The 14,514-nt window shown below is 32.4% G+C and overlaps 2 protein-coding genes across 2 annotated transcripts; both read left to right on the forward strand.

The window, feature by feature from the left end:
- Positions 1-247: 247 nt before the first annotated feature.
- On the forward strand, positions 248-1,504 carry LOC143622222 (uncharacterized). Its single transcript, XM_077093422.1, has 3 exons — positions 248-566; positions 652-1,085; positions 1,190-1,504. Exons 1-3 carry the CDS (start codon positions 518-520, stop codon positions 1,502-1,504), a joined length of 798 nt encoding a protein of 265 aa, XP_076949537.1. The 5' UTR covers positions 248-517.
- Positions 1,505-9,174: 7,670 nt separating this feature from the next.
- Positions 9,175-10,451, forward strand: LOC143622246 (WEB family protein At3g51220-like). Its single transcript, XM_077093440.1, has 2 exons — positions 9,175-9,563; positions 9,770-10,451. Exons 1-2 carry the CDS (start codon positions 9,420-9,422, stop codon positions 10,292-10,294), a joined length of 669 nt encoding a protein of 222 aa, XP_076949555.1. The 5' UTR covers positions 9,175-9,419; the 3' UTR covers positions 10,295-10,451.
- The last annotated feature ends 4,063 nt before the right edge of the window (positions 10,452-14,514 follow it).

Raw genomic sequence — 14,514 nt, forward strand, 5'->3', positions numbered from 1 at the left:
GGAGGAGACACTAGCGGTGGCGCACTGGCGTCCATGAAAGAGGCTGTCAGCCTGATGCGTAGATGGTCATGCTGCCCGGGAAGCCTTTACTAAGGTGAGTTATTATCTTATATTTCATGCACACTAGGTATGACTTTTAATGTGCATTATCAAAACTTCTTGTGTATATATCATACCCGGTACTTAACAAACATGTATTTATTATTCATTTCTTCTAAAAGTAACCATAAATTAAGCTTGTTTAGCATTAAGTTTGGGCTAGAAACTTACAAGCCCATAGTCTAAGCCCAATCAAGAACACCCACAACGGAAACCAATTCTATTACAACGGCTAGTTTCCAATAACCCGACCCGAATAGTGACGCTCCATTTTTTCCAACGGCTAGTTACAATAGAACCCTAAATTCAAAATCGCCATAAAACCCCCCAATCATCCGTATCTTCCCTCACTCTAATTATTATTATTATTATTATTATTATTATTATTATTACCCAATCAATTTCAAAGATACAAAAAATGGAAACCCCAATGTCATCAAGAAGAATCACAAGATCACAAGCCTCAAGTAAGTTTTTCATCCATCAAAATCTATTCTTTTATCAATTTCCCATCTGGGTTTTGAATCTTTATAATAAAAAAATGAATTTTAGGGGTGGAAGATGAAGAATCCAATAACCGGAGTGTTTCGAAACCGAAGCATCAAGAACGAGAGAAATCGGCATTAACCGATATAACCAACGGTTCCCCGATCATCGGGCTTGCAATGGGGAGTTTAAAGACGCCTTCATCGAGATGTTCGAAGAAGAGGATGATGATTTGTAACAGGACTCCTGGATCTGGGGAGACTTTGTTGAGGGGTCAGGTGAAAACCCTTTTGAAGAAAGTGGAAGAAGAAGGTGTGGTTTCGAAGATTTTGTTTGAACCCGATCGCTTGATGTATAAAAGGTTTTATAACTCCCCAATGGCTGTTCTTGCACCCACTCCTGCTAATACTCCTCAAGTTTATAACTTATCTTGTACTAATAATAATGGTTTGGGATCATTTATTGTCTCTCCTGTTGCTCAAAATTTCAGTTTTACTAAGGTTTGGTTTATTTATTTTTTCATTCCCCAATTGGGTGTTATTATTATTATTATTTAAAATAATTATGTTTTTTTTTTTCAATTTGGGTTTGTTTGAATGTTTAGATGCTTAATGAGGTTATTGCTGAATCAAATGAAGAAGAGGATGTGGTAACAAGGTCATTATTCATGGACTTCTCTGAGAAATCGCAAGATTCGGGTTCATCCGGATGGTCGGTTCAAGTGAATGCAAACACAAGTGAGGAGTGTAAAGATGCGGTGGTGGATGAGTTGTGTGAAGGAATGAGCAAGATGAGTGTTAACAAAGCTGACAATAAGTTCACTGGGAAACATACAAGGTTTGTGTATGGAAGTGATGGGGAAGCCGAAGTAGAGTTGTCGTCAATAAACATCAACGGGAAGCACTTGAATTTGTTATGAGATGTTGGTTGGCTTGGTTGTCTATCTTGTGACACCGATAATTGTTTAGTTCCTGTTCTAAGGTTTTGAAGTTGAATTCTAATTGTGTGTTTGTTTGGTTCTAAATTTGATGAAAAGAAATCTTTATTTGAACATTTGATCAAAGTTATGTGAATTTCTGATTCTTGAAAGTTAATAGGCTTTTGCCTAAATCTCAACACAAAATCCGAATTCAGGCTTTGAAACAAAGTAACCTTTGCACAACGCAAGAGGTTGAAACAAAGTAACCTTTGCAGTTGTTGTCTTCTTGATATTCCAACCTGTTGTAAATACGTTGTTTGTTAAGGTGGAATACTTGATCAACAACACTAACCTTTGCACAACGCAAGTATTGATTTTTAATCACTTGTGTATATGGGCTGTTTGCCACAACTTGGATTTACACATTCGGATCCCAAGAACCACACCGCACAACCACCCAAGTGCCACCACAAACCGGATCCCTTAACCTGCAAGAAAGATTAGAGGTGCATAAAACAAAGATGGTTCCAAACCGGTTCTGGGTATGGTCAGTGCGAGTCATTGTGATAAGGGGCGGACCAACTGATCCCGGGACACCAATGTTTTTCGAAAATTACTTAGAGACGGTATATAAAATTTTGTAAGGATCTCATAAAAATTAATACTTGGAACCCATACTATTAATGTTGAACTGGTTTTGTGTAAAGTCTCTTGGTTTTCTTTGAGATGTTGCATGTTCTTGCTTCACTATACTATATTTTTGTTGTTTTTTTATATCCTAGTCAATATTAGTTATTTAGTTATGGTATTTGTGTTTTTCTTTAGTTTCTCTCATATAGTCATTATCACCATGTAACATATATAATGACAACGTGAGTTTTGCATATTCTTTTATTATTTAAATTGCGTATGTATATTATAATTAATTATTTATTTGTGTTAGAGTTAGTTTTTTATGTTTTGGTCATGTATGTAAGACAATAATCACAATATATATAGCTTACGTTTATGTTTTTCGGATATGAATAAAAATGAGTTAAAAGTCTATGTTCTATCTAGTTTCTAATCTAGATTCTTTCTACTTACTCGTTTCCAATGACATAATATTTCCATGTTTTATTATGTTCCCCGCCTCGCTTCAACCCGACCCGAATAACGGTCAACCCGAAAATTTTTGTAAACCGAAAAAATTGGGACCCCATTGGCAAAAAAGCTTGGGTCCGCCATTGATTGTGACATTAGAGGGCCCTTGCAACTACATCCTCGCCGGGTTAACGATACTTTATTGCGTTTATAGACCTTCTTAGTCATTTAACCTTGTTATACCTTTTATCACAACGCACCACTTCCTTTCATCACTTTAGAAATCATACCGAAAACCTATTTCCTCCACTATCCACATTGCGATGATTCTCTTGAATAAACCAGATCTCTTTTCCCTACTCCATATACATCCCCAACAAAACGAGGTCGCATAACATAAGAACCACAACCCGTTCCCTCCTTTATCATGCCTATATACCAAACAAATATTATGGGTGTAAACTTTAGTGCATTGAGTATTAACTATTAATATATGGGTCGCAACTGGTAATGATAGAAATGAGTTCAAGTTGAAAAAAGTTTTGTAAAAGACTGTCAAATTGGTCACGGTCAAAAAGGTTATTAAAAGAATGAGTTAGGGTGTTGTTTTATATATTTGTATTTTCTAACTTAAATGACTTTTTCACTTTTATAAGTCAAACTGTCAAAATGACCAAAACTTGGTCTTAATTGTCACAACTCTTTACAGGTCTTAATTGTCACAAATCTGTTAGGGGGTGATGGCTTATTTAAAGCCAACTCATCACATGGTTTATTTGTTTACACGAGAAACATATTGATTCACTCGGATCACTTAAGTAGTCCATGGTGGATTCATTTTATTATTATTTTTTTTGTTTATCTGTTTATTTACTTAATTGTGTATCTCTTTTATTTGTATTTGTAATAACAAACTAGATTAGTAGAAGTTTTATGTAAAAACCATTTTATTTATCTTCTTTTCAAAACATCTCGGAAACCTTGGATTGTATATATTTTTTTGCTGTAATTAGATTTTGTATTTTTACTGTATTCTATGAATTTTAAATTTTAATGTTTATTTTAGCACAATATGATTTTAACTTACTTATATAATATATTATTTTCTTAATTTTATATGTTTATTTAAAAAATATCTATTTATTTACCTTTTCTTAATTTTTCAAATTCATTGTTTTTTTTATTCTTTGTATCATCCATATATTACTAATTTTTCAAATTCATTGTTTTTTTTATTATTTGTATCATCCATATATTACACGTGTTTTCTAAAACTAGTGATTAAATAAAAAGGAAACTGACAGAAGATCCGAGAAAATAGATATTACCAGCAAGCAACTTCACAAGTTGTCTTCTTTATAATTTGACCACAATCATTTTATAATTCTTATTTTTTGTCATAAAAGTTTCATTTATTATTAAACTTTGTATTCTTACTTTTACCACCAAAGTTTCATTTATAAAAAAAAACCCTTGAAAACTTTTTTATTTTTACTTTTGTCGCAGAATTACTTCTGTCTTTTATACTTTGACTATCAAACTTACAAAAACCAACTTTAAAACTTGTCATTTATGCTTTACCCACCAAACATTCAACCCACAAGGCATCAAACTTACTTTTGTCTTTACTTTGACTACCAAGCTTATAAAAATCACCTTCAAAATTTTTTACTATTATACTTTGACCACAAAACTTTCAATTTTTGTCACAAATTATGTTTATTGATGGAATCGTAACAAACCTAACTGACACCGGCCGAGTTCCGGCCACAATATACCAGTTTAAAGTAGCTACAAAGAGGTGTTAGGTTCTCTAACTTAATATTAAAAGATACTAAGACTATGTGTAATGGATGTACTACAAAATGGGTCGGCTTACGTCATGTGGCGTTTTGTCAGCAAAGAGTTGGTTTTGTTTTAGGGGTGTAATGGTGTTAGAGCATTCTCATCTCATTCCTCATCCTTATCCGTATAATTACACTAAAAAACACTACATTTCTCTCTCCTATTCAATTAAATAATATTTTTTATACCTTTATCATTACAGTTTTCTTTCTCATCTACTCACAACCAATCCAACAAATATTAAAAAATAAATAGGGCAAACAATGTTCCCCAAATTTACAAAAAATCACTACATGTTTCTCTCGATCTTATAATTTACACTTACAACCACTCAAAACCTAACCCTATAATTTACATACTCTTCTCACATAAATTTAGGGGATGGGATGTGAATGCTCTTATACCCCAATATGTATATATACACATGTAATAATAATATTTTTCAAACCATTGGCAGACGACAAATAACACTCCCCCCCAACTTATCGTCCCTATTATCGTCGGGGGGGAGGGGGGGGGGGTCCACCATTTTGTAGCCCCCATCGCCCCTAAACATCGCCCCATTACGCACACTCTAATAAACTAAATTAGTGGAGTGTACCATAATACCCTTTTAACAAATAAAAGAAAAAAAAACTAATGGTATGGAATTTCACCCTTTAAACTGAGGTGATAAATTAAATATTTACAAATACAACTTTAGGGGATTTTAGATGAAAAACTTTGCTGTTAAAACATACAATGAAAACAAAAAAAAAGGTATTAAAAGTGATAATTGATGGAAATTAGTTTTCATGGTTTTCATAAAAGGGTGTTTTACTATTTTTCCTTTTGTTTTTGTTTTTTAAATATCTAAATCCGACCCTATATTTGCATCATACAGTTGTCACACGTTTGTCTTTTAATTTTTATTTTGTGTTTTTTCAACATTCTTGTAGCTACCCAAATCTTATGTCCATACAGGCACCAAAAATAAGTTTGTTAAGAAAGAAAACAAAAAAGGAACTAGAAAAAGGGCACCACTCTATATTTTGTATTCACGTTAAGTTTCTTGAAAACAATAACATAACCGTATTTTTATATTATCTATCTATTCTAATAAAAAACTACCTATTTTTGCCACTTGTAATCCTCATAGCCCTTCTCACATTTTTTTCACTTATTTCAATATATGATTCTTATCTTTTAAGTCATGTCAATATATGAATTCAAGTTTGTTTTTATTATATGTAAATCCTAATCAATTCATTCATTAACATTAGTGGTGAAATAAGAAAATAAGGAAATATTAAAATTGACGTTACAGGTTTGTTAAAATATAATTTTAAAGTCACAGGTAATTGCAAATTAAAGCAAATAAAGGTGCATTATTGTCGAAGAATTTGAATTTGTATTGTAAACTACAAATTGTTTTTTAAACTTGGATTCGAGCAAAAGTGCATAATTTTTTATATAAGATTGGTTTTAAATTTGAATTTAAAATCTTCTCATATGCATTAACACTCAGGAAAATGTGTATTTTCTTAATTTTCTACAAACATTTTGTATAAATATTGCAAACATAGAGAATACTTATTATATATCTTGATATTTAGCATTAAATTATTGAAGTTGAATTATATATTTATAATCTATATGTATACCGATTTACTATATTAAGTATATGTCATTTATTTATTATGAAATTTTTGTATAGTATAAAGAGTTTTAGCAATAAGAAATCAATAATTAGTTTTCAATATTTTATTTTATAATTCAGACCAAAATGCTTCAAAACATATATTTTCACATTAATTTAAAAAATAGTTAATCTGGTTAAAATTGCTTCCGACAAATCCGAAATCTTTGCTCTTTTTTTTTTCTATAAGTTTTTAAAATATATATATCGATTAATTAAATATTCCAACAACTCCCGTAATATTAACAAATGACATGGGATTAGTATTCAAAATTTAAGCATTCCTTATCCAATACTTTCAACTATTATAAATAAGAATCACTACTTTAACTTTATGCAATTTTAAATCTTCTATTATTCTACTAACTCAGAATAATCACTTTTATTTGAACATGACTTTAAGGTTAGTATGTATTTGTCACTTTACATTAATATGAAATGAAAAAAATCATTTGTTATATTTTAATTTTCGGTTTTATATGTTGCTTGATTATACAATTGTTAATTGTAAAATATAAATCAAGTAAATATTTGTCATAAACAGAATATTAATAACACCAAATTTAGCATCATCAATCAATTTCAAATTCTAAAAATTATAATGATGACTATCATCAAAGTTCAGGTAATCTGATTTTTTGGATAATCATGTTTTAGGATAAACATGAGCACATGATCTCAAATGACATTATATATATTAACTGATTAATAGGCATGATATTTTATGTGTAAGAATTTTTTTTTGTTAGTTTCATTAATATATTATTATTTATTTAGGGTTGATATGTACTTGAAGAATCTTATTTATCACAGGGACAATTATACATAGGGGTGAACAAAAAACCGAATTAACCTAATCGAAACCGAATTAACCGAAAAAACCGAACCGAAGCATTAACCGACGGTTAAATTTTTGTTTTTTTGAAAAACCGAATTTCCGATTTCGGTTCGGTTTTCCATTTTATAAAAAACCGAAAAAACCGAACTGGTTAATGGTGATGAAGATTATGAAGACTGAGATTAAACTTTGAAGATGAACAAGATGATGAATGAAAATTAGAACTAAACTTTTTAGTGTTTTTTTGTTAAGAACTTTGTTGAATTTAAGCTCGATTACTTTAGCAACTTCGTATACGTATGGTGCCACGTAACATGCGTATAATTTTGTTTTTTGTGTTTAATATATTTGTGGTACTTTAATACACTCTTACAAGCTTAAAATTATCATCTTTATTTTTTTTAATTTTTTTTGCAATGTTTACACATAATAGAAATAAACCGACTATAACTGAACCGAAACAAAAAATAACCGAAAATCGAAAACCGAAAAAACCGAAATCGAACGGTTTGTATATTTAAAAACCGATGACTTCAATTTCAGTTTTGCCTAAAAACCGAACCGTGCACAGCCCTAATTATACGTGCATATGTCAAGAGTTATAAACATACATATATGTTACCTTATCAAGAGTTATAAGCAGGCATGGACTAAATATTTGATTTGTGATAAACAATGTATACTAACTAATACAATTACAAATGTAGTGTACAAGGCTGTTTTACTTATTTGTAACATATTTGTGTAATCTTAGTTATGTAACTTCTGTAATTTTAATGTAAATTGTAACTGTATAAAATATATGATCATTTTGTTAACTATATTTCATTTAATGGCTAAAGTACAAAATTTTTATCAATTACTCGTGTAATACACGGGCCTCAAACTAATATATAATGTATAATTGCAATCTCACCGCATCCCTTTCATTTTTTCTTTTAGGGTTGACGATCGTAAATTATATAACACACGGGATGACTTGAAAAAAGAAAATAACTATTTGGAGAAAACTGTTAACATATCACTTTACCCATAATCTGTTAGTCTAGTGGTATGATATCCCTTCTTATAATTACAAATGTAAGATAGTGGGCTCAAATTCTTGTAAGTTAAAGGTTAAATAATTTTGTGGTAGAAAAGAATTGCTGTAAAAAAAATCGTTTATGCAAGGCAACTTACTGACATTTAATCAAAATATAATATAGCTTCTACGATTATATGAATATAACTCTTTAGTTATATACGGAGTAACTAATTGATAACTATTTTGTATTAATCTTAGTTAAACATATAAAAACACATATACCATCATAACAGATAGCCTTGATGTGCAAATTTGGTTGGTTCAAAATACAAAATTCACCTAAACTTAGCTAACTAAAGCATTGATGGGCAAATTTAATTATGGTCAAGATTAAAGTGGGATAGGAGAAGGGTCAAAATCACAAGATAAAACAATTAAAAGAAAGGAGTGGGCCATGTCTAAATTTTGTTACATTTGATTTTTCTTTACTTACGACTACAATTTAGTATTTGTACGTCGATCCGAATACATATTATCGTCATATTAATTTATTATTTATCTGCCTATCACAATGTTCATTATTGATTGTTGATCACTTGATCATGCCCCATCTCCAACGTTGGCACTAAAATGTAATATTAAGTTGAATCGTGTCTCACACTTGACCATATACATGCATATTAGATATCGGATACATATGTTAGTTTGTTAAAAACATTCGTTAGCATTCACAACTCATTTTTTGCTGTTTTAGTTTTTATATATAGTCACTCAAGAAAATTAAAATAAAAAAAGGTTAATTAATATATTATTTTATGTCCCAAGAAAAAAGTTAGGGTTTAGTTGAACTGGTATGTATATCTTGTAATCCCGGATAATCAAGCCGGGCATCATCTAACTAATTCCATAACCATCTCATACCTACCAAAGTTTTTAAAAACTAATCGCATCCCCAAATGCCTGTCCTGAATATTTTGGGCTTCCGATTTACATACGTGTTGGGTTTGGGATCGTTTCAATCAATCAATCAATCAAGCACTGTATATCCTACCGCATAACACGCAATCGATAGGGTCAGGGAAGGGTTTGGGATCGTTTGTCATTGTAAAAATGAAAAATTATATTATGAACTCCAAGTTGAAATATCCTCCACTACTATAGCCTATATATAGGTATTTAATTGTTTTGGAATATTAATTTGATGGTATGCCTACGTAGGGTGGTGGTAGAAATTAGAAGATTAAAAAAGGAATAAGACGGGGCAACCACCAAACTAAAAACATCACCCTCCATTAACAGAATCATATAGTGAAGTGGACGCAAAGATACAACCTCTTTTTATTCAACTTTCTCTCTCTATTATATCTTCCATAACTCCATTTCACCTTTCAGTGCGTACATGCACGTGATTTAAGATTAATTAGGGGTTTCTGAAAAAGATCAATTAATGGAGGTAGAGGAAGGATTGGTGGTGAGAGGAAGGGTTGAAATCGACATGCGAAGGCCTTTCAAATCAGTTAAAGAGGCTGTCATGTTGTTTGGAGAGAAAGTGTTGGCGGACGAGGTCTATGCCGGCCAGAAGCTCAAACAGGTTTACTTCTACATTCATTGAAACTCATGAATACAAACTAGGTATTAGGTTACTTTGTGTTTGTTGACAATTATATGCGTTACATGCATGTTTTGTGCATATGCTTGACTTCTACGTGCATTTGCATGGCCATACCTCATGGTACCTTATGGGTTGCATATCTAGTTTGTTGTATAACAATTGACTCATATATATTATCTTGATAGACAACGGTCATTAATGAAGGAGAAAACAACCATGAATACCGAACAAAAGTTGGAGCAATAGCCGCAGAGCTTGAAGAGACAAAACAAACCCTAGAGAAAGCAAAAGAGGAAGAAACATGCATGGCTTACTACCTCGCCTCGCTCAAACAAGAACTTGAAGAAACCAAGTCCGAGCTAAAACAACTCAAGTTAAAACGAGAGCCATATTATCAAAAGCAGTTGTTTCCGGTTGATAAGGAGATAGAAGAGATCAAATGCATTGAAAATCCTATGATAGTTGAAGTAAACCATCCGGAGAAGGAAGAAAGTGATGAGGATTACCCGGTGTTTGAAAAGAAGAGATCGGTAAAGTTTGCTAGCCCTCCTTCTTTAACCAAAGTGATGGTAGAAGCCAAAATGCAAGAAACAAGCCCTTCTTCACTCAAGAAGAAAGCCTTGAGAAAAACCATTATTCCTTCACTCGGGGGGATTTTTTCAAGAAAGAAGGGTGGCCAATCTGCAAGAACACCCAAAACTATAAAATGAAAGAAATAATTTGTCCTTATAATTGATTCAAAGACGGTGTGTTATGATTCTGATCTTCGTATGCCCGATTTTATATGGAAGGTACCAATAGCTAACGTTGGCGAAGTCTTTTATTTTTTTTTGATTCTATTATTATAATTTTTTTATAAATATACGTTGTTTTAGAATATTTGGTACTAGGTTATTGACCCGTGGGCACCACGGATGAAAAAATATAAATTGTTCAATAAACAAATAATTTCAAACAACATATATTTGAATTTGTTATTTGGCCGCAACATGATATTTAATTGCACTTCATATAATTTAATGATATCAAAGCAAACCAAAACATAAAATTTTAATGAAAACTCTAAATCTATGACAAAAAAAAATCAACAAAATATCAAAAGAAACAAAAAACAAACTCAAACATAAACCTAAAACAATTATTGTCTTGAAAGCATCCTTTTATTATCATCATTTAAAAGGCATCACTTCTCAAACTTTCGGATAACAAGAATAACCCCTTCATCACCATCAAACTTCCATTTCATTTTTCACTATTGCTTTTTGTAGCCGACATACTTGTTTCAGAATCATCATCATATGTATCAACTAACTTTCGTTTGAGCTTTGCGTCTTTAACAGAAGCGGATTCACAACAATGGAACATCTACAACAACATCTTGTGAAATGAAAATAGGAGTGACCTAGTCATCGGTAGGAATTGAAGAATCCTATAAATAAGATAATAAATATCATATTATTAATAAATACATAAATGAATATCATACACATTAAAAGTTGTGTACTAAAGAAGAACAAATTATAATTTAATGTTTGTAACAGTAAATACCTTCAAAGCAAGTGAGTTTAAGAATCTACATACCATAAAATAAGCAAGGTAGCTGACACCAAGTGTTAATACAATTTCCATCATAGTATCATAAAAGAAGTTCCATGCGAAAAGTAAGATTATAGTCCAAAAGCCACGCCCATTCCTACATTGGACGAAGAAAAAAGTATAACCAAACCAAGTGACATATTAGAAAATTGAAGGTAAAACACTCACGCTCTAACAGATACAATAGCAAAGAACTTTGCTATTGCAATTGCCACCCTGGATATACACAATGAAAATTATAATTACATAACTATGATGATTAAGAAATGTTTATATGTAACATAAATGCATGATACAAAAATTATAAATTTTATTATATCCATGAAGCAATTAAACTTCCAAAACTTAACTTTCGTTAAATTGGTTGAGTTTTTTTTAGTTCATAGTTGTTCGACTGCATGTGCTATAGGGATGTCAGTGAAACCCGAACCCGATTGAAAACCACGAAACCCGATGAGAAAACACGAAACCCGACGGGTAGTTACCCCATAAATACCCGACGAGTTTGGGATGGGCTTTACTAATCGTGTATGGGTTTGAGAATACCTAAACCCGTCCCAAACCCGATCTATGTAAGGCCCCGTTTCCGGTAGCCCTACTTTCGTGTTGGATTTACTCATAAACGCAGTTCTAAATATCAGAGTTAATTAAAACATTCGCGGAATATAAAAGCTTTCATAAAACATTTCATAACAAAACACATCTTGTCTTAAAACAACATCTTGTCTTTCAAAATAAACAAAACATTAGACTTAAACGTCTTGAGTCTTCCGATGCCAGCCTCTTATTCAGTGCCACGTGTCTCCTCAAGCGAGCTGCCTCATCCTACTCACCTGCGTGCATACTAAAAGTCAGCTACGCTGAGTGAGTTCTAGTTAATCATACATTATACAATACACATAAACTTATATTCTTTCATTCATACTTTCATACTTTCATACTTTCTTACTTTCATACTTTCTTTTGTACTAACTTACTTTCGTATCTTACGTTATAAAGAGCATTACGCCCTACATTCCTCGAGTATTATTAGGGCTTGGTACCCTCCTTCTTCGAGTATTATTAGGGCTCGGTACCCTTTTTCCTCGAGTATTATTAGGGCTCGGTACCCTCTTTCTTCGAATATTAGTAGGGTTCGGTTCCCTAGTTTTCGAATATTAGTAGGGTTCGGTTCCCTCTTCGTTACCATACAACCATACATCATACCTCGAGTATTATTAGGGCTCGGTACCCTTTTCGTAACCATACAACCATACAACCATTAGGTTTTTAATTTATTTTCTCATTTGCTAACTCCAACGAACTTATCATTAAGCGAACTTAACATTAAGCGAACTTAAGCATAGGCGAAGTTAGTGATCGGTGAAGTTAACCCTAGGCGAACATATGCCAGGCGAAGTTATCATGGGCGAACTTATCACCAGGCGAAGTTATCAGTTAGGCGAACTTGGCCTTAGGCGAAGTTATCAGCTAGGCGAACTTGGCCTTAGGCGAAGTTATCAACTAGGCGAACTTGTCACCAGGCAAAGTTATCAGTTAGGCGAACTTGCTTGCAAGCGAACTTACTTGTAGGCGAAGTTCGCTTGTAGGCGAAGTTGTCAGCAGCCGCCGCTGTTCATCTTTAATCCCCAAAATCCTTATCGTTTTACCGAGAAATCCATGGGTATGGTATTTGACTAACCCGCGATCATTCCTATGGTCGTTTTTGGATAAGGTTTGACCCGAAAACACGTAAAGTTTGGACCTTTAGGCTTAAAACCTTCAATAAGGTTTTCTTTAACGGGCCGCTCATAATCGCAGATTCGTTAGGTTCATTTTAACATCAAGTTTGCCACTTTAATACTAGTTTAGGCCCGATCTACTATGGGTTTAAGTCTCAAGACTAACCGTTCATGAAAACGTAAACTTTAACATGGAGAACATACCTTTAACGCGTTTGAAGGTTACGGTATAGCTTGGTTACGAAAGTTATGCCTCGAATCTATCTTGTATCACGAGAATATATCCAGAATCGATGCTTGTGTGGCTCGGATCTCACCTTCACTCTCGGCCGAAGGTTTATAGTGTAGGGGTGTGTGTGTGTTTTTGAGTGTGTAGAGATTAAGATGGAATGAAATGAGGTTTAGGGTTTTATGGTGGTTTAGGAGGATATTTATACCTCTTGAAGCCCGTGGACCTAAAGCCCATTACCACTTAATCCACCTTAATTAATCTAAGTCCATGATCCGTTCTTTACTCGATATTAAATAAATTAATAACGCGAAATCACTAAACGTAACTTTCTTTATTTAACATTATAATATTTTAGGATGTTACAATCCATTTCCATGAGCTAGCCCAACTTTTGTTGTCTTAGGCTGGTAGTCATGTGTCTTCTGATATACAGTATGTTTAAGAAACATATATGGGAAGGAAAACAATCATAAATGACATTTGTTTATATCACAAAATCTTCATCAGTGAGCTTCAATCTCAATAACCATTTAAGTTAAGTATATGTGTTGTAAAAAAAAGTAGAATCTATAATAGCTATTACCAATATATCAAATGGCTATCAAGTTGTACCAATCTTGAATCTTCCTCAAGTAATGTTACTGCAAAATCCTATATTTATACATGTGATACGACAAACACCCAATGTGTTAAGTACTTAAATATAACATGAGATCTCTAAACCAAAATCTATTATCCCACCCCTAAGAAAGTTGGAGATAGTTTCTTGAAAAAGAAACATCTTGAAATAGTTGCAAGAGATAGATTTTATCCCAGTCTTGGATGGCTGCAAGTAACAATAACATTCAGGTAGTGTATGATGATAACATACTTTATAGTCCTCTTATGTAAATGTTTTCGAAATAATAAGAAAAGTTTTATAAACATAAAGTTGACAAAGTATTATGATGGTTCAAATTTTATGTCAAAATAAATACAAATGGTTACATACCTCTTGTGCACACTTGTCTTCACTGGTGCTTTTGGCAGTTTAATTAAAATTCTATAAGCTCCGAAATTGGACTCAAGCAAGTCAAGGCTGTCAACAAAATTTATATTTAAGCGTGTTTCATGTGGCGTATCATCGACACACTACCATAAGTACTGTATGCCAAATTAGTTTCTGGTGCATCTTCTAGCAAAGTTTTGGTGATATTTTCAATTCTGTAATAAGTTGCATGGTGCTAAGATTCTTTGGGTCTCATCTATCTCCATGACATCCTTACGTGGAGCAACATATTTTCTTTCATATTTGCTGAAAAAACAGAATCATTGTAAAAAAAATAAAAGCAAAAAACGGGCTTATTATCTTATTGTTTTTACTTATGAAATCTAACATAAC

This window comes from Bidens hawaiensis, unplaced genomic scaffold, assembly GCF_021521415.1.
Source record: "Bidens hawaiensis isolate Kalapana, Puna unplaced genomic scaffold, B.hawaiensis_p1.1 tig00003115_1, whole genome shotgun sequence".
NCBI lineage: Eukaryota > Viridiplantae > Streptophyta > Magnoliopsida > Asterales > Asteraceae > Bidens > Bidens hawaiensis.